The sequence below is a fragment of the Microcaecilia unicolor genome, chromosome 7 (genome assembly GCF_901765095.1).
Source record: "Microcaecilia unicolor chromosome 7, aMicUni1.1, whole genome shotgun sequence".
NCBI lineage: Eukaryota > Metazoa > Chordata > Amphibia > Gymnophiona > Siphonopidae > Microcaecilia > Microcaecilia unicolor.
In genome coordinates this window covers 72,735,432-72,759,637 of record NC_044037.1, presented here as the reverse complement: position 1 = coordinate 72,759,637, position 24,206 = coordinate 72,735,432, and the positions used below count along the sequence as shown (strand labels likewise).

The 24,206-nt window shown below is 40.9% G+C and overlaps 1 protein-coding gene across 1 annotated transcript in view; it reads right to left on the bottom strand.

Moving 5' to 3' along the window:
• Nucleotides 1–1,970: 1,970 nt before the first annotated feature.
• The window catches only part of RAB9B (RAB9B, member RAS oncogene family), a 42,411-nt gene continuing 20,175 nt past the window's right edge, over nt 1,971–24,206 (bottom strand). Inside the window, exons 2-3 of the mRNA XM_030209588.1 lie at nt 6,343–6,547; nt 1,971–2,818 (exon numbers count right to left, since the gene is read on the bottom strand). Coding sequence (XP_030065448.1) covers nt 2,197–2,802 — 606 coding nt within the window. The 5' untranslated portion in view covers nt 2,803–2,818; nt 6,343–6,547 and the 3' untranslated portion in view covers nt 1,971–2,196. The remainder of the gene's footprint in view (nt 2,819–6,342; nt 6,548–24,206) is intronic.

The window sequence follows — 24,206 nt, the reverse complement described above, 5'->3', positions numbered from 1 at the left end:
TAATTGCCGAGTAGATTCTCTAAATGTTCTACTAAAAGGTAAGCAGCCAGGAGGTCTTAAACACTGAGCCATGAGCCAAATCACCAAACAGTCTGGCAACACGAGCAAACTTGATGTCCTTCACCTCCTAATTCATAATATGCTAGTGATGTTCATCGTAAATGTACTTCCAAGATGCTGTCACCTATTAAGATCTCTTCCTGTTTCTATTAAGCCTTTAAATGTAAGAAAAAAGTTACCACACACTCTATAACTAAATTCATAACACAAGCAGCAGAACAAGTTACCATAAAAGGCTGTCAAAGATTTCTAAGGTATTCTTTCCTTGACAATCAATCTAGAATACTCCTAAGATGTGTTGCATGAAAATACATTTGGCATCAAAGAATTAAGAGGCCAATATTCAAAAATATGAGCTCCTAAAATAGGAACCTAAGTTCAGCTACAGTTTTCTTAAATTTAGGATCTTAAAACTTTGGCTCCCAAGTTAAGCCGTCAATTAATTAAGATCTAGAAAGACATTTTAGAAAGGTTGCCCAGGGCTGAAAAAGAACATCCAAGTCCATGCGTCACTGATGGCAGCTGAGTTCATCCAGAACAAAGAGCCATTATTACAACCAGAACATCCAAACCCAGGATGTAGTAACAAAAGTGGAACCTGGATGGTGACATGAATGACATTGTAAAACAGCCACAAAAACATCCATGTGCTGGGACATGAACGTTTATATCAGCCATTCTACTACTATGAATGTCCATCGTTCCTGGAGCTCAGACATTGCCCAGTTTTTTTCCCACTAGTTTCATTCTCAGGAAGGACAGCAAACAAGTGAGCATTATGGTGGTAACACCCCACCCTCTCCCCGATTCCCACCTGTGAAGCACCGCTCAATTCTGTGGCCTGGGCATTCCAGTGAGAAGTTCTAAATACCAACATCCATGTTTGCAGACATAGACGTTCCCTCCCCTTCTGAAATAAGGAATGTCTGGGACATGGATGTCCAAGTGTCAGCCATTCCTTAGTCCTGCCCAAAACACTCTCCCTTGTTATATGGATATTCTGCAGATTTTGACAACTATAAACTGACATTGCAAAAATCAGCATTTGGAGGTCTGTGCTCTATGGACATATAAATGCCAGTTTAGGGAAGTCTAAAACTTGACTAGCACTTCTAAAATAAGTGCCACAGGCTCCTAAGATAGGTTCCTATTGCTTAAAATCAGTGCTAAGCACCTAACTTTTCTCCCTTTGAAAGTCTGCCCCAGCAGCTAATCACTTAAGAACCTAAATTCAGAAGCCTATTGAAACTACAATCTTTAGACACACTCAGTTCTAGTAAATTTTGAAAGGGGCCAATTTAGGGGCCTAACTCCCCAAGTTTGGTTCTATATTCTCTGAAAAGCAGCGCATATGTAAATTTTGCATGGCATGTGCCTTAGCTTAACAGCAGCATGCAAAGATAGAAAAAAGTGCTATTGCATTTACAGTATATGTAGACTTAGTATTTCTTTTACAGTGGCATTACTAGTCAATTTAAATCCATGTAGTAATATCAGCTTCAGCATCTTATCTGATTATATTTGTAGGCGGCATGCATGTAGACAGCCTGGAACCTTGGATAATAGGTATTATAAAAATTTTGGTAGAATTTATCAAATACTGAAAATGCAAGTATAATACAACACAGGACAGTGATGAAAAACTCAAAGAAGCCAAAAAGGGATATATCTCATTAAATGGAATGTCATGTCATATGTTATTATTATTATTCAATTAAAGCTTTATGCTTTTGAAAATTTGCTACTATTATATACTACAATGGTCACATGTTATACTAATAAATTAATTTGATAAGAATGCTATTTCAGAATTTAAGGACAAAATGTTACACCGCTCTCATCAAGTTGAATTCCATTATTGGTGCCACATTTATACTGTAAATGTAAGATCTTCCCGTCCCTTTCTTTTTTTTTCCCCCCACCAAAAAAAGGTGTGAAAGCCCTGCTAAAATGCATCCTGATCCATCCATCATCTGTTTTTCCTCAACTTTAGGTTTCAAAGTGTTGTCTACGTAAATGGAGAAACCTTAACTGCTACAGTACATAATCCTGGTGTACTATCCCTAGCAACACTCTAAGGTGGAAAACTAAAATCCACTGGTGCTGTACTATCAGGTGGTTGTAGCAACTCTGCTTTTAGCAGCATGAAGATCCTGATTTGTGACTGCTATGCAGATCTATAGTGTGCCCCAGCATAGAATGTTCCAGCTGCTCCTCGACAGCCAGAACCTGCCGTACAGCTTCCTCAAAGGCCACATCCACATTGGTATCATCCTTTGCGCTTGTTTCAAGGTAAGGATAATTCCCATTTTCTATACACCAGGTCTCTGCCTCCTCTGTGGTCACTTGCCTCTCACTTATGTCCACTTTGTTACCAAGCACCACAAATGGGAACTGGTGTGGGTCTTTTAGATCAGCATAGTAAATAAACTCTTTTTGCCAGTTGCCAAGGTTCTCAAAGCTTTGGCGGTCATCCACACTAAAGGTAAGTAGGCAACAGTCTGCTCCTCTATAAAATGGAGTTCGTAGGCTCTTAAATCTTTCTTGACCAGCAGTATCCCAGATCTGAAGGGTAACAAAACGTCCATCCACTTCCAGGTCTCGGTTTAAAAACTCTACGCCTATGGTATGGAAGGCTTGTGAGTCAAACTTATTGGTAACATAACGATTCATGAGGGAACTTTTCCCAACTCCACCATCACCCAAAAGAATCACTTTTAAAAGAAGAGACTTTCCACTCATTGCTGTAGTGCACGGCCTGCAGAGAAGACAGACAACCAAACAATTAGAAATATTAATGCATTGAACAGCCATATTCGTCTCTGGAGAACAGAGAATCCAGGTTGAAAGTCAAATTGTGAATGATTCCCAAATTTCTGACCTGGATTATCTGAATCCACACGCAGTGAAGAGTGTCTATATAAATTAATTTATACAGACACTCTTCACTGCATGTGTGTTTTTTTGAGACTATCAATATTAGTAAGCAGTGGATTTGATCTGTGTTGATTATTACTGGATTATTTGAAGTCATAAAATTCTACCAGTCATGAGAAAACATTCCTACTTCTGCTCTGTCCATACAACCTCAATTTTTTCATCAATTAACTTTAACTTATTCTCAAGCACTGAGTTTTATAAAGCTATCAAAGATTAAGACGACCAACTCGGTATAAGTGGTTGGCCTGTACAGGAAGAAATATCTGAATATCATCTGCTTATAGGACAAAACTCCCGAGGATCTTTCCCAGTAGCTGAATATAAGTATTAAATAAGTGACAGTGAAGTTCTCTGAAAGCCACCATAAGTTAGAAGTTGTACAGTAAACGAGTATCCTCTCCTATCCTCACTTTGAGTTCTATTAGTAAGAATAGACCAGAACCACTGGGAGACCATACCTTAAAAATCTTGAGTCCAAAATTCTCTAGAAGAACTGTGTCAAAGGAATTGGACAAATCCAGTAATACCAACAATGGACAGCCACCTCAATGACTGATGCTGAATATCCTCCGACGAGGCCAAAAGAACTGGCTTAGTAATGAAACGAGTCCTGAACCCTGGTTGGAAAACGTTTTAAACCTCCTATTTAATTGGAGAAAGCCTGAAGTTCAGATGTGACTCTCTTTTCAATTAATTGCTAAAAACAGAAGGTTGGATACTAGTCTATTGTTATCACAAATTTTAAGGTTCAGGAATTGCTTCTTTAGAATTGAGAATACCTTAAAATGTCACACAAGATGGAACATAATCCTCTATTAATAAGGTGTTTCTAATTTTCCTTCATAAGCCAAATACTGTTTCTGGGATCTTAGTAATCCAGAAGGGAAATGGTTCTAAAATACATGTAGTTGCTTGCATTTTCCTTAACTGATATGTAACTATATCCAAGTCTACAGTTTGGAAAATTTGTCATACAGCAGTTAATCGTAAGTGTCCCATCATGACAGGACAAAATATTCTAACTCTTCTCCCAATTATGGTTGGTAAAGTTCTTCTACTTTCTCTCCTACTCATGGTAAATATTAACCACTTTAAAATAGGAGGCAAGTTTCTCACAATTTGGCATTCAGCGAAGTGTACTTCAGGGGGAAATAATAAGGGGTGAAGTTATCAACATGGGCTACCATTAAGATATGTTATTTTACTGTTAACCCCAGTTCTAAGTAGGGACCTGGTGAACTGGCAGTGAGGCCTCTGTTTACCCTCTTCCACTTGTTGGCTTTTCACCCCTGTCATATACCCGTGTTGTCCCGTGTAACTTCCCCTCTTGGCACATCCTGTTTCTGTGCCATCTCCATATTGAATTGTATACTTACTCTTGATTTATGTAAGCCACATTGTGCCTGCTTATGTGGGAAAGTGTGGGGTACAAATGCACCAAAATAAAATAAATAAGTAACTATGGGGGTAATATCCAGCCTGCAGTGGTAAGCAAGTTATAAGCCACTTCCAGCCAAGGGCTGCGCTAACCCTGAATATTCAAACATCAGGGCAAGCGCAGCTCCCAGCATTGAATATCTGGATATGTGCACTTACCTGGAACTTAACCAGGAACTGGCTGATATTCAAACTGGTGCCCGATTAAGTTGGCACATAAAGATAGGACAGACAGCCTTTTTGCTATCCTATGTCCTCACTTAGGAATCCTTTTACCAAGCTGCAGGAAAAAAGGGCCTTGTGCTAGTGGCAGGGGCTATTTTTTCCACAGCCGGAAAAAGCTGAAAAAAAAATGGCCACACGGTGAGATAAGTCTTACCACATGGCCATGCGGCAGGGAGCCCTGAGGTGGTAATAAGGGCTCCCATGCTAACTCGACAGTAACTGGGCAGCACGCAGCCATGCCCGATTACTGCCAGGTTATCGCCATACAAGCCATTTCTGGGGGTTTTGCTTTTCCCTGGAAATGGCACGCGCTCAGGGCGAAGACTACCACCGGCTGCCGCATTGGGCCAGCGGTAGTCCTGAAACAGCGAGCAGTAAGCCCGCGTTGGGCTTACTGCTGCTTTGTAAAAGGGCCCCTTAGCTGGTTAGCAGCAATATTCAGTCCACTAATCAGCTAAGTGGGTAGGAGGCTCTCCTGCATAGTTAAACCCTTTTGAATATCAATCCCTAGGTCTCATTACATAAAATGGGAGCTCTGCTACAATATAATTCCACGGAACTGTGTTCTCTCTAGATAGATAGATAGATAGATAGATAGATAGATAGATAGATAGATATTTCTTAGCCTTTACAGTTGGTTCCAAATACAATGATTTGCCAGCCCATGAAAACAGGTATCTCAGAGGCATTCAAGACGATGACCTGCTGTTTTAGCAGAGCACAGGACCTCAAAAAACTATATAGCAATTTTAGTGGAACACCTACAGACAACTTTCACTGATGCAATGCAAGCAAGTATATTATTAGTCTCCCCGTTCCAGGAATTCACCAGATCTGTAGTAGGCTCAAATTTCTAACCACAGAAATAAAACCCTTTTGATCTATCTTACAGTATCTCTGGAACATAAATATAAAAAGATGTTAATTATAAATGAGACATGAAATTAAAAATTTAAAGTCAGTTTTATGAGCCACCATCAAGGAAAGTAGGGATGTCAGTAGGTCTTTGGCCAGCCCACTTATCCGTTGAACTGAGAAATAAAAGGCCAAAGGTAATGCAGGTCTTGCTACGTGTGTGGGTTCTCTTACCACCCAAAATAGGTTACAAAATAGGCTAAAATAAAATTCTCTGCTGAACTACAAGACAGATCACCGATATGAAGGTTAAAATCTCCTTTTATAATTAAGGAAAAGGCATCAACCAAACCTCAGTGATAACCCCCACCAGCTTTTCTAAACTGTCCGCAGACATACATGGCGGATGATTAGAAATACTGGGTTGTAATGCTCAATTATAGCCAAAAGGCAATGACAGTTGGTTAGGCCAATGACAATCTAAAGGGGACAAGTGATATATTACAGCTACTCCAATCCTTCTCCCCTCTTCAGCTTACTGTAGAAAAGGATAGCTGAGGAGACACTGAGAAACAGCTGCACCTTCTCTGACTGTTGGCCATAATACAGAGACAGAAAGAGCTGGCTTCTCTCACCTAATATTAGACTGAGACTAATGGCTATTTTCCCTCAAATAAACTAGCATTAATTGAACAAATCAACTTTTCTTAACCCTCATTAAGGAAAAAAGTTAGAATATACATTAAACCTCTTCCTCTGATAGTAACGACACACCCAATTTTACAAAACAGTTATCCAATTCCATACCCTGAAGTATCCACATACCTCTAGTGTATGCTGTGGTGGATTCTCTTCTGCTGCTATCCCACTATCAGTCGGTGTTCCTCAGGACTCAATCTTCAGACCTCTTCTCTCTCTGTACTTGTTTCTGCTCGCCTCCTATGCTTTCAGAACCACCATTATGCTGATGACTCCCAGACTGACTACAAATTTAACCAGGAATCCAGTGCAAAAGGCAGAGGCTTCCTTTCTGCTTGGAAATAACAAAAGCAATAAAACAGCATTAAAACCCAATATGGAAATGTTTTGGAGCTCTGTTCGCATCAGGGATATACAATACAAGTACATATAGCTAGGAGGATCACCACAGTGTGCCCCTTTTACATTTACATTAGGCGCTTATACCCCGAAAGATCCCAAAAGAACTCCCTGTGGTTTACAATAAATCAAAAGCAAGGCATTCCCTACGAGCTACAAAGATAAAGAGCTTTCTTGAACCATTTAGAATGGCTTATAGTTCTAATGCTCAAAGGTAAAGAATTCCACCACTTTGCAGACTGAAAAGAAAATAGTCCATCAAAAACAGATCTATAAATAACATCTTTAGGACTACTAGGATACTGTAATAGAAAAGCCAGCCTATCTAGAAGACCACCAGGACGTTGTGAAAGAGTTATTAAATCTAACAGATAGGAAGGCGTTAAACCGTTAACAATAGAAAAGGTAATTGTGTATAGTTTAAATACAACTCGTGCCCTCTCAGGCAACCAATGCAGGTTTTGCATGAGCGGGGCAGCTGATTCATACCAAGAAGATATCAGTCTGGCTGCTGTGTTCTGTAGTGTCCAAAGCATTTTCAAAAGACCTTCTGATAGGCCTACAAATACAGCATTACAGTAATCTACCTGCGGCAAAATTAAGGATTGTGCCAGAAGTATGAAAGCATTAAAATTCAATGTAGATCTTAATCTCCTTATTTTCATAATATAAAAACCTTTCTTTAAAATTTAATTCACATGTGAAAAGATAAATATTCCTCAGAAATTACTCCAAGAATTGTTATCTGTTTTTCCAGTTGAAAAGTAATATTATTTACACTAAGGAAGGATTCTTCAAATGGCTTATATTGGGTTCCTAAAACTATAAATTTTGTTTTTTTCATTAACTTTAATCAAAACAGTGAGGTCCATTTATTTAGAACCTCAAAACTGTACTCCATTATATTTTTTTATTTCTAATAAAGATTTAGAAAATGACATCACTGTGATATCATCAGCATACATATACATATCAAATATTGTTCTCCTTTGGAAGGTCTGGTTTATAGTTGTATTGCTACATGGTGATTTTGTTTTTGTTGCTATTATCTTTCTCAGTAAAGGCAAAATAAACTTTAAAACATTTAAAAAAAGAGCAGCTAGCTGGGACATCAGAACATTAAAGAGGACAGGAGATAGTGGGGATCCCTGTGGAATCCCACAATCCGAAATCCAATATGGTGAAAACATGTCCACCCCCTTTACTTAGTATGAGAGAAACTTAAGAAATCCCTCCAGCCAACGAAGAACAGTGTCACCTATTCTATACAATTCCAATAATGACAGCAAGATATCATGGTCCACTATATCAAAGTGAATTATCAGAAGTCTTTTTAGACACAGAGAGGGCCATTTTGAGTCCCTGCTTCTATCCTGACCTGCTAGCAGCATGAGGTAATGGAAGATGAAATTGTCTGTCAATCATTCAACAGAGGGAGTCTCCTCATGATTTTGGAAAAGAACCCAGCATTATCTTTCCTCCAAAAGAAGTCCAAAGAAGCAGGAAAACCTGTCAGAGACCATGGGGGGTCAGCACAGCCTTGGGTGATACATCTGAAAAGGTCAGTTAGGTCATCTGCTAAACACTGCTGCAACCCCACAAGCTAGTTACACTTAGCTTGAACAAAGGGGAGTAAGAGCAGACCAAGATCCAAGGAAATCAAGGCTTTAAGAACCAGCTGGTACAATACTTGAGGAGCCCAGAAGGGAGAGCTGGCCGAGGTTCTAGCTGCCTGGAAGGAGAGATACTCAAGACTGGTTGAGTGAGACCTATCTCCCAGGTGCATCCCTTACAGCCCAATCAAGGGATATGGTTTTTTTAAAAATATTATTCAAGCTATATATTTGCCATGTTAAACAGGACAGCAAATGTTCACTATCCCTCTATTTCCACATTGGTGATATACATTCTTGTAATTCTGAAGTCTAGAAGAATTATTGAGTCTTTGTCTTTTTGTCCAGAGCATTACCCTAGTCTACGATGCTACCCTGAAAGACCATGAAGGAGCACAGTGAAAGAGAACCAGATAAGTACTTCAGGTCCAAGTACTTTGAACTCTATACCCCATATAATACAGACACTGGGGTCAAAGATATTTGACCATGTTATATTGGATCTAAAATGAAATATGTAATTAAATAATAATAAAAACAGAGTCCAACTTGACCACATTAAAAGCGATCCCATATTTTACTGAGCTGTATTAAATGGGATCTACAGGCTTTGATTAGTGTGAACCACCAGTAAGTGTATTTTAGTTAGAACCTTCCCACTGGTGCCCACTTGTCCTTTTTCTGTCATACCAGCTTAGGCCCTTGAGCTTTGCCGTCACCAGTCCACCAGTATCCTTTACACTATGATTTGTAGTAGTAGTACTTTGGTAAACTGGTTGTTGTTTTCAATTCCTTCCTGCTAAAAATGCCAGTGACACCCTGAAAACGTTCTTATTTTGCGTAGCACCTCTTAGACTACCCTCAAATCACTTTCACAACCCCACCCCGCGAGAGGCTGACTATGTACAAATAAAATGCAAAAACCAGATCAGTACAAATTGTAGATAATAGGTGGGTTGCCAAAGATATCCGCAAAGATTATGCAGAAGAGACTCTAATGACATCCAACTGAGCTAAAAACAACAAAACTGAAATAAAGCTGAAAAATGTAAACTATTTACCAATAGCATCCCAAAAAGTAAGTTGCAAAAAGAAGTGTTCCTACCCAGAAAAGGGCAAAATCCCATCAAAGGTAAAAAAGGTCCCTTCAACTAAAGAGAAAGCTTATATGCAACAAGAACCAACAACATAAGAAGCACAAAAAATTATGGGTCCTTTTATTAAGGTGCACCAAAAAGTTGCCTGCGCTGGCGTAGATGCATGTACTGGATGCACACAGGTCCATTTTTCAGCACACCTGCAAAAAAGGCCTTTTTTTCAGGCCGAAAATGGACGTGCGGAAAAATAAAAATTGGCGCGTGTCCAATTTGGGTCTGAGACCTTACCGCCACCCACTGACTTAGTGGTAAGGTCTCACACGTTAACTGGGCGGTAATCGTCAGTGCACATACACTGTCGATTATTGCCCAGTTAGCGCCACGCGGTAGAAACTAAAAAATATTTTCTACCGTGCGAATCAGATGCGCATAAAAAATGGAATTACCGTCCAGGACTTGCGGAGGCTAGGCAGTAGTTCTAAACTGATGCGTGTTCAGTGCATGTAGGTGCCTACATGCCTTAGTAAAAGGGCCCCTATAAATGCTATTGTGCTTACGAATCATTAAAACCAATGGAATGATTCTATTTACCTGGAGAAACTTCTTCAGGAAAGAGTGGCTATTTTGCCAGTGGAGATATAAGAGCTAATGGGAGGGAGGGGGAGTCTAAGTATGGTGCTGCTTTTTTTTTTTTGTTGTTGTTGGGTTTTGTTTTTTGTCTAAACCTCTTGATTATGATTTTTCACTGTCTCCCTTTGAAGTGGGCTTTTTAGTTATGCTTCTATGGTCCGTGCCCTGAAAATGGCAAGGACAGATAAAGAATATATGTTATATTAGAAGTAATGCTATGAGTTTATCTTATTGGGCACACTGGATGGACCGTGTAGGTCTTTGTCTGCCGTCATCTATTGTGTTATTATGATGTATTATCTGAATATTTTTGTTCTTTTTTTCCGCCCTCATTTACCTCACTGTGCAAAAATAGTAAAATTCAACATATTTCTATTAAAAAGACAATGAAATACAAGAGACTAAAAATGAACAGGAGGTGAATAAACACACTGTACCAGTCCCTAAGAACAGAGTGGGGGAGCCCTTACAATGCCAGAGCCAATCTTCAGCTATATTTCAATGGAAGTCACACCACAGAAACATTGCATTCTCCAAATACTAGCTAACAGCAGATGTCAAGTGTAAAAATTAACAGCTGTGCTTAAAGCACATACGCCACAAGCTATAATGACAACATGGTGCCAAGCAAAACCAATAAATAAATCAAAGCTGTCATAAATGATGTCTGGAAAACTTACCCACACCTGACCAGAGATAAGAACAATTGCTTTCCAATCAATCACTTAGCAAAACAGCTTCCAATAATGAGCTGGCATGAGCAGAGGTTTGCCTCTTAAAATGCCAAATGTTCCCATCAACATCAAATATACGATTGGCAGCTATTAATGTAGCCATGTTGTGAACCATAACAACTTTTCTGAGCCACTGTGTAGGGAAAAAATGTCTGCTCAAAAAAAAAAAATATATATATATATACACACACACAATTTATTAAAAATTCAGCTGCATGACTTATCTTCCACCAGTGTTGCCCAAGTTGCTTTTATGGTTTCCTGTCCCTGCATCTACTCACCTACAAGTACATTCATTCTGCAGATCCCCGTGATCTTGCCTTTCTTCTTTCCCTACACTGCTATTTTTTTTTAATTTTCTGTCCACACACCATGGTTCCTAGTATGACTCCATCCCCTTTGTGTTTTAAGAATCGACTCATTTGCTGCACTGACTGGTGATGATTAGGAGGGTCTCGGCGCAGAAGCAGGTGTATGTCTACTGGGGTCAATGTCCCTGCAAGTTGTGAGGGTGGTGAGGGACCAAGACTTACTTGAGGAAGCGCTGGATTGACTGAGTGTTTTATATGATTCAATATCATTTTATGTACCTGGCCTGTTATTTTTAATCTGTATTGCATTGTTGATTTGTTTCATATGTTTTCTCTGTTTCTTAGTACCCTGGTTTATACCTTCTTTTTGATTGAAAAGGTTGAATATACATTTCACAATTAAATTAAATTCTGAACCTTAAGGCCATTCCACAGGACAGGTTAACCAAATCTAATGTCACATCAGGAATCCCTCTCCAGACAATAATGTGATATGAGTTTGTGGACAGAAGTCTACATTACTGCCTTGTAGATTTCTTCTATGGAAGCTGACCCCAGGTGAGCCATTAACATCGCTATGGCTCGAAGAGCTTTGATATGCCATTCCAATGTCAAGCCAGCCTGGGCATAAGTGACAGATGCAAACTGCTAGAACAGAACCACCCTATTGTTGAAAAACTTTGTATTACGTGGATCTAGGACCTGGAGTTCACCAATTCTGAAGGTTAAAGTGACTGCCAGCAAAACTAAGTCCTTCCAGATCAGGTACTTCATCCCACAGGAGACCAACAGCTTGGTGAACATCACACTGAGGTTCCAAGACTTGGAGGGGGGGAGGCTTACCGCATGCTAAATCTGAACTCCCACCAGCCCAACACAGCTGCCGGTGGTAGTTCTGGGTTAAGTGTGCGCTATTTCCGGCACTCCAGAATTTTGTTTTCTTTTTCTAGCATGGTAGTAACCTGGCAGTAATCAGGCATTGCCGCGCCCTGCCCGATTATCGCGGGATCCCTTAGGTGACAGTAAGTGGTCCCCACCACATGGCCACACGGTAAGAGTTATCTTACCACATGGTCATTTTTGAGGGGACTTTCTACCTGCTGCGGTAAAAAGGGCCCTGGTGCATGGGAAAAACGCCCCCCCCCCCCCCACCACCACTACGCAGGGCCCTTTCCCCCCACAGCTTAGTAAAAGGGCCCCAAAATGAACAACTAAGGGGCATAATTATCAATGTGGACTTGCTATTTTACCACTAACTCGTGCTATTTTAGCACAGGTCCCATTTTACGTGGTGAAACCTAGTTATTTATAAAATAACATCTTGTAATGGGAGCCACCCTTGATAACGTCTCCTCTAAAAGCTGTAAAAAGATAGGTTTATCTTCTACATGGGAGTGGTAAGTGCCAGTAGTGAATTCTACACTATCAGGCACTCCAGTGGAAGGTATTCAAGGTTTTTCCACCACATCAGGCAGCAAATATGTTCCATTTAAAAAACATAAGAACTTCACGTGCAGTTCTTCATAGAAGACAAAATTACTCTCCAATTTTGCTTCTACGCGACATTAGAAATCTGCCTGCACTAAATAATTTCATATTGAGGGGCATAATCGAATGCAAACGCCCATGTGTAAAAATGTCCATCACCGAGAACGGGTCCGTGAAGGGGTGGGTTGAACCATATTTTCGAAAAAGATGGACGTTTATCTTTAGTTTCGAAAATATGGTTTGTGCCGGCCAAATGCATTGGATGTGGGTGTTTTTTGAGCTGGGCATTTTCGTTTTTTCAGCGATAATCGAAACCGATGCCGGCCATCTCAAAAACGGACCAAATCCAAGGCATTTGGTCGTGGGAGGGGCCAGCATTCGTAGTGCACTGGTCCCCCTGAGATGCCTCTATGCCAGCCTCAAATATCATACCTAGCTCCATGACAGCAGTATGCAAGTCCCCGGAACAATTTTAGCTTAGTTGGTGCTGGGCGGGACCCATACAGAGAGCAAAAATCGGAAGAAAATAAAATATGCAAGTGCAGTCAGGGACGTCCAAATTAAAGCAATAGTAATAGGGGGACTCGAGCCAGCCACCTTCTGATTACAAGACCTGTGCTCTAACCACTGAACCACTTATTTAGATGCCCTGTCTTTCCCATTAACTCCCTCCAAGTTTCTGTCAGCCAATCACAGCTCGTTTAGCTGACATTGGTGTCAGCTAAACAGCTGTGATTGGCTGACAGAAACTTGGAGGGACTTAATGGAAAGGGAAGGGCATCTAAACAACTGAATAAGTGGTGCAGTGGTTAGAGCACAGGTCTTGTCATCAGATGGTGGCTGGTTTGAATCCCCCTATTACTATTGTTTTAATTTGGACGTCCCTGACTGCACTTGCATGTGTTTTTTTCTTCCGATTTTTGCTCTCTGCATGGGTCCCGCGCAACAGCACCAACTAAACTAAAATTGCTCCGCGAACCTGCATACTGCTGTTATGGAGCTAGGTATGATATTTGAGGCTGGCGTAGAGGCTGGAAAAAATATTTAAACATTTTGTTTTTTAGGGTGGGAGGGGGTTAGTGACCACTGGGGGAGACAGGGGAGATCATTCCCGATTCCCTCCGGTGGTCATCTGGTCATTTAGGGCACTTTTTTGGGACCTGTTCGTGATAAAACAGGGTCCAGAAAAAGTGACCTAAATTCTAGCTAAAAACACCTTTCTTTTTTCCATTATTGGCCGAGCGCGCCCATCTCTCCTCGGCCGATAACCACGCCCCAGTCCCGCCTTCACCACACCTCTGACACGCCCCATCAACTTTATTCGTTCCCGCGACGGAGTGCCGTTGAAGACGCCCAAAATCGGCTTTCAATTATACCGATTTGGGCACTTTTGCGAGAAAAATGCCCATCTCCCGATTTAGGTCGAAATATGGGCTTTTTTCTCTTTCGAAAATAATAAGGATTGTGTACATTATTTCCTTATAACAATATTTGTTACTTGTGAGCCACATTGAACTCGATCTTGTTTGGGATAATGTGGGATACAAATGTCATAAATAAATAAATAAATCTGAGAGACGTTATCAGGAAGACTGAATGTTACCTTCAACATGAAGGCTGTGATGGCCAACCTGCTGCTGATATATGTACCAAAATTCTCTGATTCTACATTATTAGGGTTAGAGGAATACTCCAATCAGATCAGTTTCTTGATTAGCAGGAACCAGATCTGTCTTGGCCAACAAGGAGCTAAGGTCCCTGTTTACTAAGCTGCGTTACTGTTTTTAGCTTGCCTACACTTAGCGCACACGCTATGTAGGCGCCTATAGGGATATTATAGGCATGTACATGGTTAATACACATACATGGTTAACACGTGTTACAAACGTTAACGCGTCTATAATGCTGCTTAGTAAACAGGGCCCTAAGAGTATTTTATCTTTATTTTATGTAGATTATGTTTAATTCTCATTGATCAATAGCAGTTGCATAAACAGAATATTAAAAATTTTAAACAAATAAATAATCACAGTTTCTCAATCCCTGGTGAATTTTGGAAGACTTTTGACCACCAGAGGAATCAGAGGAAAAAAAATCCATAACCCATTATTATAGCAGACATGGGAAAAACAAACATTCTTATCTCTGGGGGTACACTGCCTGGAATCTTACTATTTTTGAGGATCCTCCCAAGTACATGTAACCTGGATTGGCCATTGCCAGAAACAGGATACTGGGCATGATGGACATTTAGTTTGACCAAGTATGGCAATTCGTATATTGATTTGATGTATCAATGCCATTGCAGATTGAGAACATACCGAAAAATCAAGAAAACAAACTCATGAGAAAGCCCTAGGAGACAGAGGAGGGGCAATCTGAAAATAGCAACAATTATTCTCCAGGAATGAAAGTTTCAATATTGCAGCTGCTGGTACAGCCTCTCCCATTGAAATGCACTCGGCCATTTTCTGAGAGACTTTTTCTCTGGAACCCCTGAATTGAATGTATCTTTTCCTCAGCTTTTTCCCTATACAAATTTTGGTCCCATTTCATTAAGATTGTGGAAAGTTATTTTGCCCCCAGACAGACATGTTAAAGAGGGTATTTATTTCCAGAATTGCACTGGGATGGAAAAAATAAAAAGGATGACAAAAAAGGTGCAATTGGGCAAAAGGCATGGAAGAGAGTTATTTTGCCACAAACTAAACAGTAAAATAACTTTCAGACTCTATGGAAAAACAAGTAATGTTGCCTTATGCAGATACCAGCATGAAAAGACTGTACACATACAGTTCCCCACACTAGATATTTCTATCAGCTGGAAGAGTTTCTTTACTTTTTTTCTGACTTGGTATATCAGATGACATCATCCTACTTATCTTCAGAGATACTGCAACTGAGATTGGTCAGTTGGTGGCTCTTTCATGGGCCCTAAGAGAGGAACGAGTAGGACAAGATGCATCCAAAGCAAATGGTCCCCATAGTTCACCCAGTGTGTTGCTACTGCCCTCTTCTCAAATGTTGGGCATTGTGTCAACAACCAAGTCTGCTTAATGGTTAAACTTGCCCTGGAAAATGAGGACCTGAAAAGTCCTACACAGGCTATATAATGAGGACAGGAAATTAGTTAAAAACAACCACTGCTTCTTGGGCTTCATGATTCTTAGTATAGACACATCAAAGAATGCAGAATATATTTGTTTTGAAACCCTCATAAAATAGAGGAGTTAAGAAGTACATTTTAAAAGTATTTAGAAAAGATGATGTAGATCACTACCAACCCCCCTCCCTTTTTTTAAATCCTTGTGCTTCAAAGGAAGCCAGTGGAAGAAGCAGCAGAAGAAGGTAAGGAAGAATTCTACCAGGAGGAGGTGATCCCAAGAAGAAGAAAATGAAAATGATATCAAGAGGTGGAATGCAAAGGTGAGAAGGGAGTTGGTTAGGGAGGAGGAAAAGAAGCACATTGGTAGGTGCTCTCAGTACACCCCGAGTTTAGCGAGGGCCCTAAAGTGGCGTATAGGCGTCAGGCAAATTTGGGTGAACTGCTTAAGAGACCCAGTAGGAACACTGCCAAAGGAAGACACTCCCCTTGTGGGAAATGTGTATACTGTTCTTATCAATGGGATACTTCGATTGTTCCTATCCCCCACTCTAATAGGTGTCACACTTTAAGGCACCACACCTCTTGTTATACTGAACGTATGGTATACTGTATTGTTTGTCCATGCAAGTTGTATTATATAGGGCATACTAAAAGACAACTTAAAAATAGGCTAGCGGAACATATCAGTAGTCTTAGATGTAATAGATAGGAAAATCCGCTGGTAGCACATTGGACTCAGTATAATCATACTGTGGATCAAGTACGTTGTGCCATAATAGCACATCTTCCTTTGTCGAATAGGGGTGGGGATGTCAGCGGCACTCTGTTAGTTATGGAGCAGCGATATATTTTTTCGTGGGGGATAGTTACTCCCAATGGCCTTAATTTGGAGGTTGAATGGGTGTAAGATACTGCCCCTTTAAGGTAATGAATGGGGCGGTACCGTTTAGCCTTTTAAATTTGGGTAGGGTCGTCTTGCGCAGTAGCTCCTGATGCGGTGCTCTGTAGCCTACGCTTGAGGGAGTCTCATTCCGGCATGCAGCCGTTCGGATGAGAAATGTAAGTGTTAACTGAATATAGTGGGTAACAGTGACATTGATTGTGAGTTTTATGGTGTAAGTAATGGGGATATTATTGACCTATTGTAGATGTGGTGGTGGTTCCTCCTGAGGAAGACCTCGTGAAATGCGGTCCTGGGGGAACTGACAAGATTAGGAGACACCTACGGTGAATTTGATATATTGATCACCGGTTTCTCAGCGTCTGCCAAATGGTTAAAAGGACATTGGTTGATAAAGAACATTCACTGTTACATTGGAGTACCAGCGGCTTCACATTGAGGACTAAATGATCAGCACTTATGTGTTAAGTGGATGTAGCAACCAGGTGGAAAACCTGGCGTGTGTTAGTGTGGTGAACACATACAATCATGCTGCTGTAATAGTCCATGGGGGACATCATGTGTAAATTGTGTATTAAGACAACAAGTGAATGATAGTGAATCATGTTACTATAATCTATGGCCATACAGAGTGAGAACGGTGAATGGATGGTATGAGTGTATATTTTTAATAACAGTGTCACTTGTATATGAACGAATAAAAGTTGTTTCATATTTATGAATACTGGAGTTTATATGTAAAGGAGGAAAAGAATGCCAGAAGGGTGCAGTTAGTCATCCCAGGAGTGGAAGAGGAAGGAAATGATTATAATGTCAAAGGGAGGGTGAAAGGGAAGGAATCCCCAAAATTCTCAAGTTCTCCAAGAATGTATAGTTGTTTAATCTAGATTCTTCTCCAACTGTGTAATCACATACAACTGATGCTGCAAGGAGAAGATAGCCTCCAAATTCACTGTTTGTTTTTCAGGCACTTCTGTTTTCAATGTCATCGTGGCAAGCTGCTCTTTCAATTAAGTAAATTCTGTTTGCATCCTATATGGCAGAATTATTGCTTTTTAAGCAGTGTTACAACTAAGTAAATGTAACTAATTACTATACTTAAGTTTTGTCGTTTGTAAAAAGAAAGTGCAAGATAATAGTTGTTACTTTTACTGAAGTAATAATTTTGCCAATTTTTAGTACTTTTACTTAGTTACAACTGATGTTTGCAGTTAAAAGTTAAAGCAGAAGTGAGACATAAATGACGATTCCTCAGTAAACCAAATGAAACAGGATTTTGCTATTGAAACCTCATCATGCAAGCAGTGGATCATCTCATCTTAAATTTTGTTGTTCAGTGAATATAGCCTATAAGAACAGTGGAGTTGCTTGTGTTTGTTGAACTGGTTACTGGTCTCCATCCTTACCAGAACACTGATGAGTTTGGTCACTTTGAAGAAAGATGAAGCTGAAGCTGGTTGCAGTTCTTGGTGAAGAGACAAAAGTGCTTATCACAACAGACTGATGGTCATCCCATGGAAAATTTTACATTGGGTTGACTATGATAGAGTAGAGAGGAAAGTCTGCATATGTGGCCTTAAGACTGAAGGGTTCCCACACATTTGACGTTCTTGCATTAGTTCTCAAAGATATTCAAACAAGCAGAGTTTGCTATCTACAAAACTGTCCATTCTGTAGACTTCACTTACCTAGGAACCAAATGGTGGGCCTTCTTATCACCCAAAATAAGAAATATACAGGAATATACTAGAATCCGCAAAATCTTCAAATCATTCCTATTCAAACAAACCCTCACAAAGAACAACCATATCTCAAACAACTAATTATTACCTGAATTGGTTTTTACTCTATTTATTATTAGTTTTCTCTTTGCTTCATGTACAATTTCTCATTCAAAATAGATTTTCTAAATGTTAAACATCCATAGTTATCCCAGTATGTTTATGATACTGTATTGTAAAACTGGATTCTTACAACAAATTACTTTCGTATGCATTATTCTTTGTTATATATCTATACTGCTTATTGTAAGCCACATTGAACTCAAACTTGTATGGGATAATGTGGGATATAAATGTCAGAAATAAATAAATCAGACAATAAATTGTTAGAATAACGATTCCAAATTTGTGAAAGCCTTCTGGACAGCAGAATGATGATAATGAAAATGAAGATGAAAATGCAAATGATGAATTAGATAGCACTAATTCTAATGCAGATGATAATGACAATAATAATGATAAAGTATTCTTTGCTACATGGAATGATTCCCTTGATCAAAAACCTGCAGACCCAGTCAGAAGACATCACTAGTATTGCAGTCTGACCTGATTTGAAGGAGCTTTTTATCAGACTGAACAATCGACTTCCTGATAGTGCATTTGTTAAACACCTTTTTAGCTGTGCTGAATTAATAACTCACAAGCGCACTCGCATAAGTGGCAGTCATTTTCAAAAATTTAGTTTTACTACAAGCAGAGCAGATTGAACTGTAGAACAATAAAGTTGTTGGGATTAAAAAAAGTTAACAGTTGCATCCACTGTAGGTGTGGCATTTTTACTTTTTACTCAAAAAGTATTATACTAGGCGATAACATTTTTTTTTACTTTCACGCAAGTACATTTTTAATGTGTTCTTCCCAGTAGTTTTACTTAAGTACTTTGGCCTAGTACTCTGAACATTGTTTATAAGAGATCTTTCATGCATCAGTGCAGTTATGGTTACTTTTTCTTTTTTTGCTACAGCCATCTAATGAGGGAAGATAGGTCAGGCTTTGGCCATTTCACAGACTGAATAGAGGGATTGCTAAAACCTAATCTCTTGTTCATGGTTGCAGAAGTTTGTCAGATTGCTCTGCTTTCCTAAAAGCCCCCTCTCAAAGGAGGGAAAGACCCAATTTTACCAAGACATCTTGGCTGGCTGAGATGAAAGCCCTGCCATCTTGTAATTGAATCTCTTAGCACCCCTTCAAAGTTAAATAAACAATTAAAAACTGCAAGTCAGCCTTGTTCATAGTCATACTTGGTTTTGACTTTCCTGGGGGGAAGGGAGGGAAATCCCACCTGCTTATAATGCCTTTGTATGGCTCCATGGTGCGACCGCACCTCAAATATTGTGTTCAATTCTGGTAGCCGCATCTCAAAAAAGATATAGTGAAATTAGAAAAAGTGCAGAGAAGGATGACGAAAATGATAAAGGGAATGGGACAACTTCCCTATGAGGAAAGGCTAAAACGGCTGGGGCTCTTCAGCTTGGAGAAAAGGTGACTGCAGGGAGATATGATAAAGGTCTATAAAATAATGAGTGGAGCTGAACGGGTAGACATGAAGCGTCTGTTTACGCTTTCCAAAATTACTAGGACTAGGGGGCATGCGATGAAGCTACAAAGTAGTAAATTTGAAATGAATCGGAGAAACTTTTTCTTCACTCAACGTGTAATTAAACTCTGGACTTCGTTGCCAGAGAATGTGGTAAATGTAGTTAGCTCAGCAGAGTTTAAAAAAGGTTTAGACGGCTTCCTAAATGAAAAGTCCATAGACCATTATTAAATTGGACTTAGGGAAAATCCACTATTTCTGGGATAAGCAGTATAAAATGTTTTGTACTTTTTTGGGATCTTGCCAGGTATCTGTGACCTGGATTGGCCACTGTTGGAAATAGGATTCTGGGCTTGATGGACCTTTCGTCTGTTCCTGTATGGCAATACTTATGTACTTCTTACTTAGGTGGAAGCATTAGGCACCAAACATTCAAGGACTGATGAGGTCTGCCTGAGAGGAACTCCTGCCAGGTCAGCCCTGGACCCAGGATCACTCTTAAGGGCGGCACTACAGTAGGGATGCAATTTCTGAGGGATGGCATGTCAGATAAACCAAAATGGCATTCATACTCAAAACAACCATGAGCATATTTTTACCCACAAGGAAAGTAAGCAATTTTCAGATAACCAATTTATCCAGGTAAATTTTGAGTCTGACTTTTTTATGTACTATAAATTGGATCTTGCCACTGCTAGTGCTTCTCCTGGTAGTTCCTCCCTGCAGTGGCTTCCACATGCCAACTCCAAACTTTAGGAAGGAATAGGGTTCAGTTTCAGTGAGACTTTGCTCAAGTATATGTAATCTAGGCATCCGGAACTTCAATTTCCTACAGAACCAAGTTTGTGACACCACCACTGCCTGATGCGGGCATTTTTTTTTTTTTTACTTGTCAATTTAATTCACAATCATTGAATAAGCACAACTGAATAGTTTTTCTTGACAGCAACCACACAGTTTAGCCCACATCTTTTCTTTAAAGGTTCAGTAAATGGCCATGTGCTAACGAAACACACTGGCACATGGCCATTTGCTGGGGGAGCCCTTACCACCTTCCTATTTAGGGTGCCACCCCTGGTGCTAGAAAGTTTTTAAAAATTTCCTAGTGTGCACCATAAGCCGGAACTACCACTGGGCTCCTAAGCAAGCCTGGTGGTAGGGCCAATTTCCTGCGTGCAAAGCCGGCGGTAGTAAAAGGGCCCCTTAATCTGTGCAGCACCTCCAGGCCTACCCTTATCCCTTAGTGAGAGGCCAGCTACAAACTTCAACAGAAATTCCGTTCCTGGATACTGTAACCCTGATGCTGGACAGAAATGGAATAGGAACTGCTACATTAGCTTTGTTTGAAATGAAATATTTTGTGGAAGAATGCCTCTTGATATGAACTGCTTAGGTCTGTGTTCAGTTACAGCGGTATAGCAAATTTTGACAAATAACAATAAAATAAATGTGCACACTTCCTTTTTTAAAATTACCTCAGGGAATTTGTGCTTACATTTACATATGCTCTTACCAAACATATATATTATGGGCTAATTTATGCATACAGAGGCATCAAACTTTGCTTGTTAAGGACGATCAAACTCAAGAGAAGTTTATCTCAGTACTATTACTAATATTACTGCTGCTACCACTTACAATATCTAAAGCACTTCCAAGCATACATGATTAAACATATAAATGGCGAGTGACTGTACTCACTCGCAAATGCGCAGTAGAGACTTCCCTCTCTGCCCCGCCCCCGCTTCAATACGTGATGATGGGGGCGGGACAGAGAGGGAAGTCTCTACTGGCATGCTGCAGACGTCGGAACCGCTCCCCCTCCCCCCTCCCCCAGAGTCGCCGCCGCCCTTCCATCTGGCCCGAGCACTGTGAACTTACATCAGCACGCAGCAGCAGGCACATCAGCAAAGCTGCCGTAGGGCTTCCTTCTCTGCCTTTGTCCCGCCCTCGCCGACGTTACATCACATGAGGGCAGGACACAGGCAGAGAAGGAAGCCCGCCCCGACGGCAGCTTTGCTGATGTGTCTGCTGCTGCGTGCTGATGTAAGTTTACAGTGCTGCTTGGGCTGGGCGGAGGGGCGGCGGCAGCGACTCCGGGGGGGGGGGCTCGGAACCCCCCCCCCATTCCAAAAGTAGCCCGTTTTCACGGGCTTAACGGCTAGTATACATATAAGAGAGACAGTCCCTGCTCCAGAGAGCTTATAATCTGGTCAAGGCAAGCATACTGTACAAGACAAATAAAAGGTCTAATTGTACAGAGTGGAGAAGTAGCTGAGTGGTTAAAGCACTGGTTCAAATCCCACTCCTGCTCCTTGTGATCTTGGGCAAATCTATTGCCTCAGGTACAAAAGTTAGACTGTGAGCTATCCAGGGAAAGGGAAATACCTAGTGTACCTGAATATAACTCATCTTGAGCTACCACTAAAAACAGTAGCAAGCAAAATTCAAATAAATAATAATTTATAGCCAATTTACATATGTTTCGTCTCCTGAAACATGAAGCTATTTGTGGCTCCCAAGGGTCAGGTATCAGAAGTTGGACTAGTGGATGTCATGTTTAGTTCATGCCTTGGCCTATTCTGGGACTTGCATATGATCTGGTCTATGGGCAGATTCCTGATGGTACCCAGTAGAAGTCAGACTGGATCAGTGGAACAGAACTTTTTTAGTCACTCACAGTGCCCCTATCTAAATTGGTGGGAACTATAAAATGGCCTTGCAAGCAACAGCCTGTCTTCCTACTACTAAGGCACTACCATTTTGATAGCCCAACCTGACAACTGTTTTTTGAGGAGTCTGTTTATCCACCCCTCCCTAAACGTCCGCGAAACCCCTTTCCACGGTGTTATGAATCGGGGTCCAAAGGAGTGCCTTCGGACACGGAGGTGTAGGGGGGGTGACAGAAGGCGCAGTTCAAATCTAATTCCCATGACCACAACTTTCTGTCTTCTAGGATCTACAGTGGGGGAAATAAGTATTTGATCCCTTGCTGATTTTGTAAGTTTGCCCACTGACAAAGACATGAGCAGCCCATAATTGAAGGGTAGGTTATTGGTAACAGTGAGAGATAGCACATCACAAATTAAATCCGGAAAATCACATTGTGGAAAGTATATGAATTTATTTGCATTCTGCAGAGGGAAATAAGTATTTGATCCCTCTGGCAAACAAGACCTAATACTTGGTGGCAAAACCCTTGTTGGCAAGCACAGCGGTCAGACGTCTTCTGTAGTTGATGATGAGGTTTGCACACATGTCAGGAGGAATTTTGGTCCACTCCTCTTTGCAGATCATCTCTAAATCATTAAGAGTTCTGGGCTGTCGCTTGGCAACTCGCAGCTTCAGCTCCCTCCATAAGTTTTCAATGGGATTAAGGTCTGGTGACTGGCTAGGCCACTCCATGACCCTAATGTGCTTCTTCCTGAGCCACTCCTTTGTTGCCTTGGCTGTATGTTTTGGGTCATTGTCGTGCTGGAAGACCCAGCCACGACCCATTTTTAAGGCCCTGGCGGAGGGAAGGAGGTTGTCACTCAGAATTGTACGGTACATGGCCCCATCCATTCTCCCATTGATGCGGTGAAGTAGTCCTGTGCCCTTAGCAGAGAAACACCCCCAAAGCATAACATTTCCACCTCCATGCTTGACAGTGGGGACGGTGTTCTTTGGGTCATAGGCAGCATTTCTCTTCCTCCAAACACGGCGAGTTGAGTTCATGCCAAAGAGCTCAATTTTTGTCTCATCTGACCACAGCACCTTCTCCCAATCACTCTCGGCATCATCCAGGTGTTCACTGGCAAACTTCAGACGGGCCGTCACATGTGCCTTCCGGAGCAGGGGGACCTTGCGGGCACTGCAGGATTGCAATCCGTTATGTCGTAATGTGTTACCAATGGTTTTCGTGGTGACAGTGGTCCCAGCTGCCTTGAGATCATTGACAAGTTCCCCCCTTGTAGTTGTAGGCTGATTTCTAACCTTCCTCATGATCAAGGATACCCCACGAGGTGAGATTTTGCGTGGAGCCCCAGATCTTTGTCGATTGACAGTCATTTTGTACTTCTTCCATTTTCTTACTATGGCACCAACAGATGTCTCCTTCTCGCCCAGCGTCTTACTGATGGTTTTGTAGCCCATTCCAGCCTTGTGCAGGTGTATGATCTTGTCCCTGACATCCTTAGACAGCTCCTTGCTCTTGGCCATTTTGTAAAGGTTAGAGTCTGACTGATTCACTGAGTCTGTGGACAGGTGTCTTTCATACAGGTGACCATTGCCGACAGCCGTCTGTCATGCAGGTAATGAGTTGATTTGGAGCATCTACCTGGTCTGTAGGGGCCAGATCTCTTACTGGTTAGTGGGGGATCAAATACTTATTTCCCTCTGCAGAATGCAAATA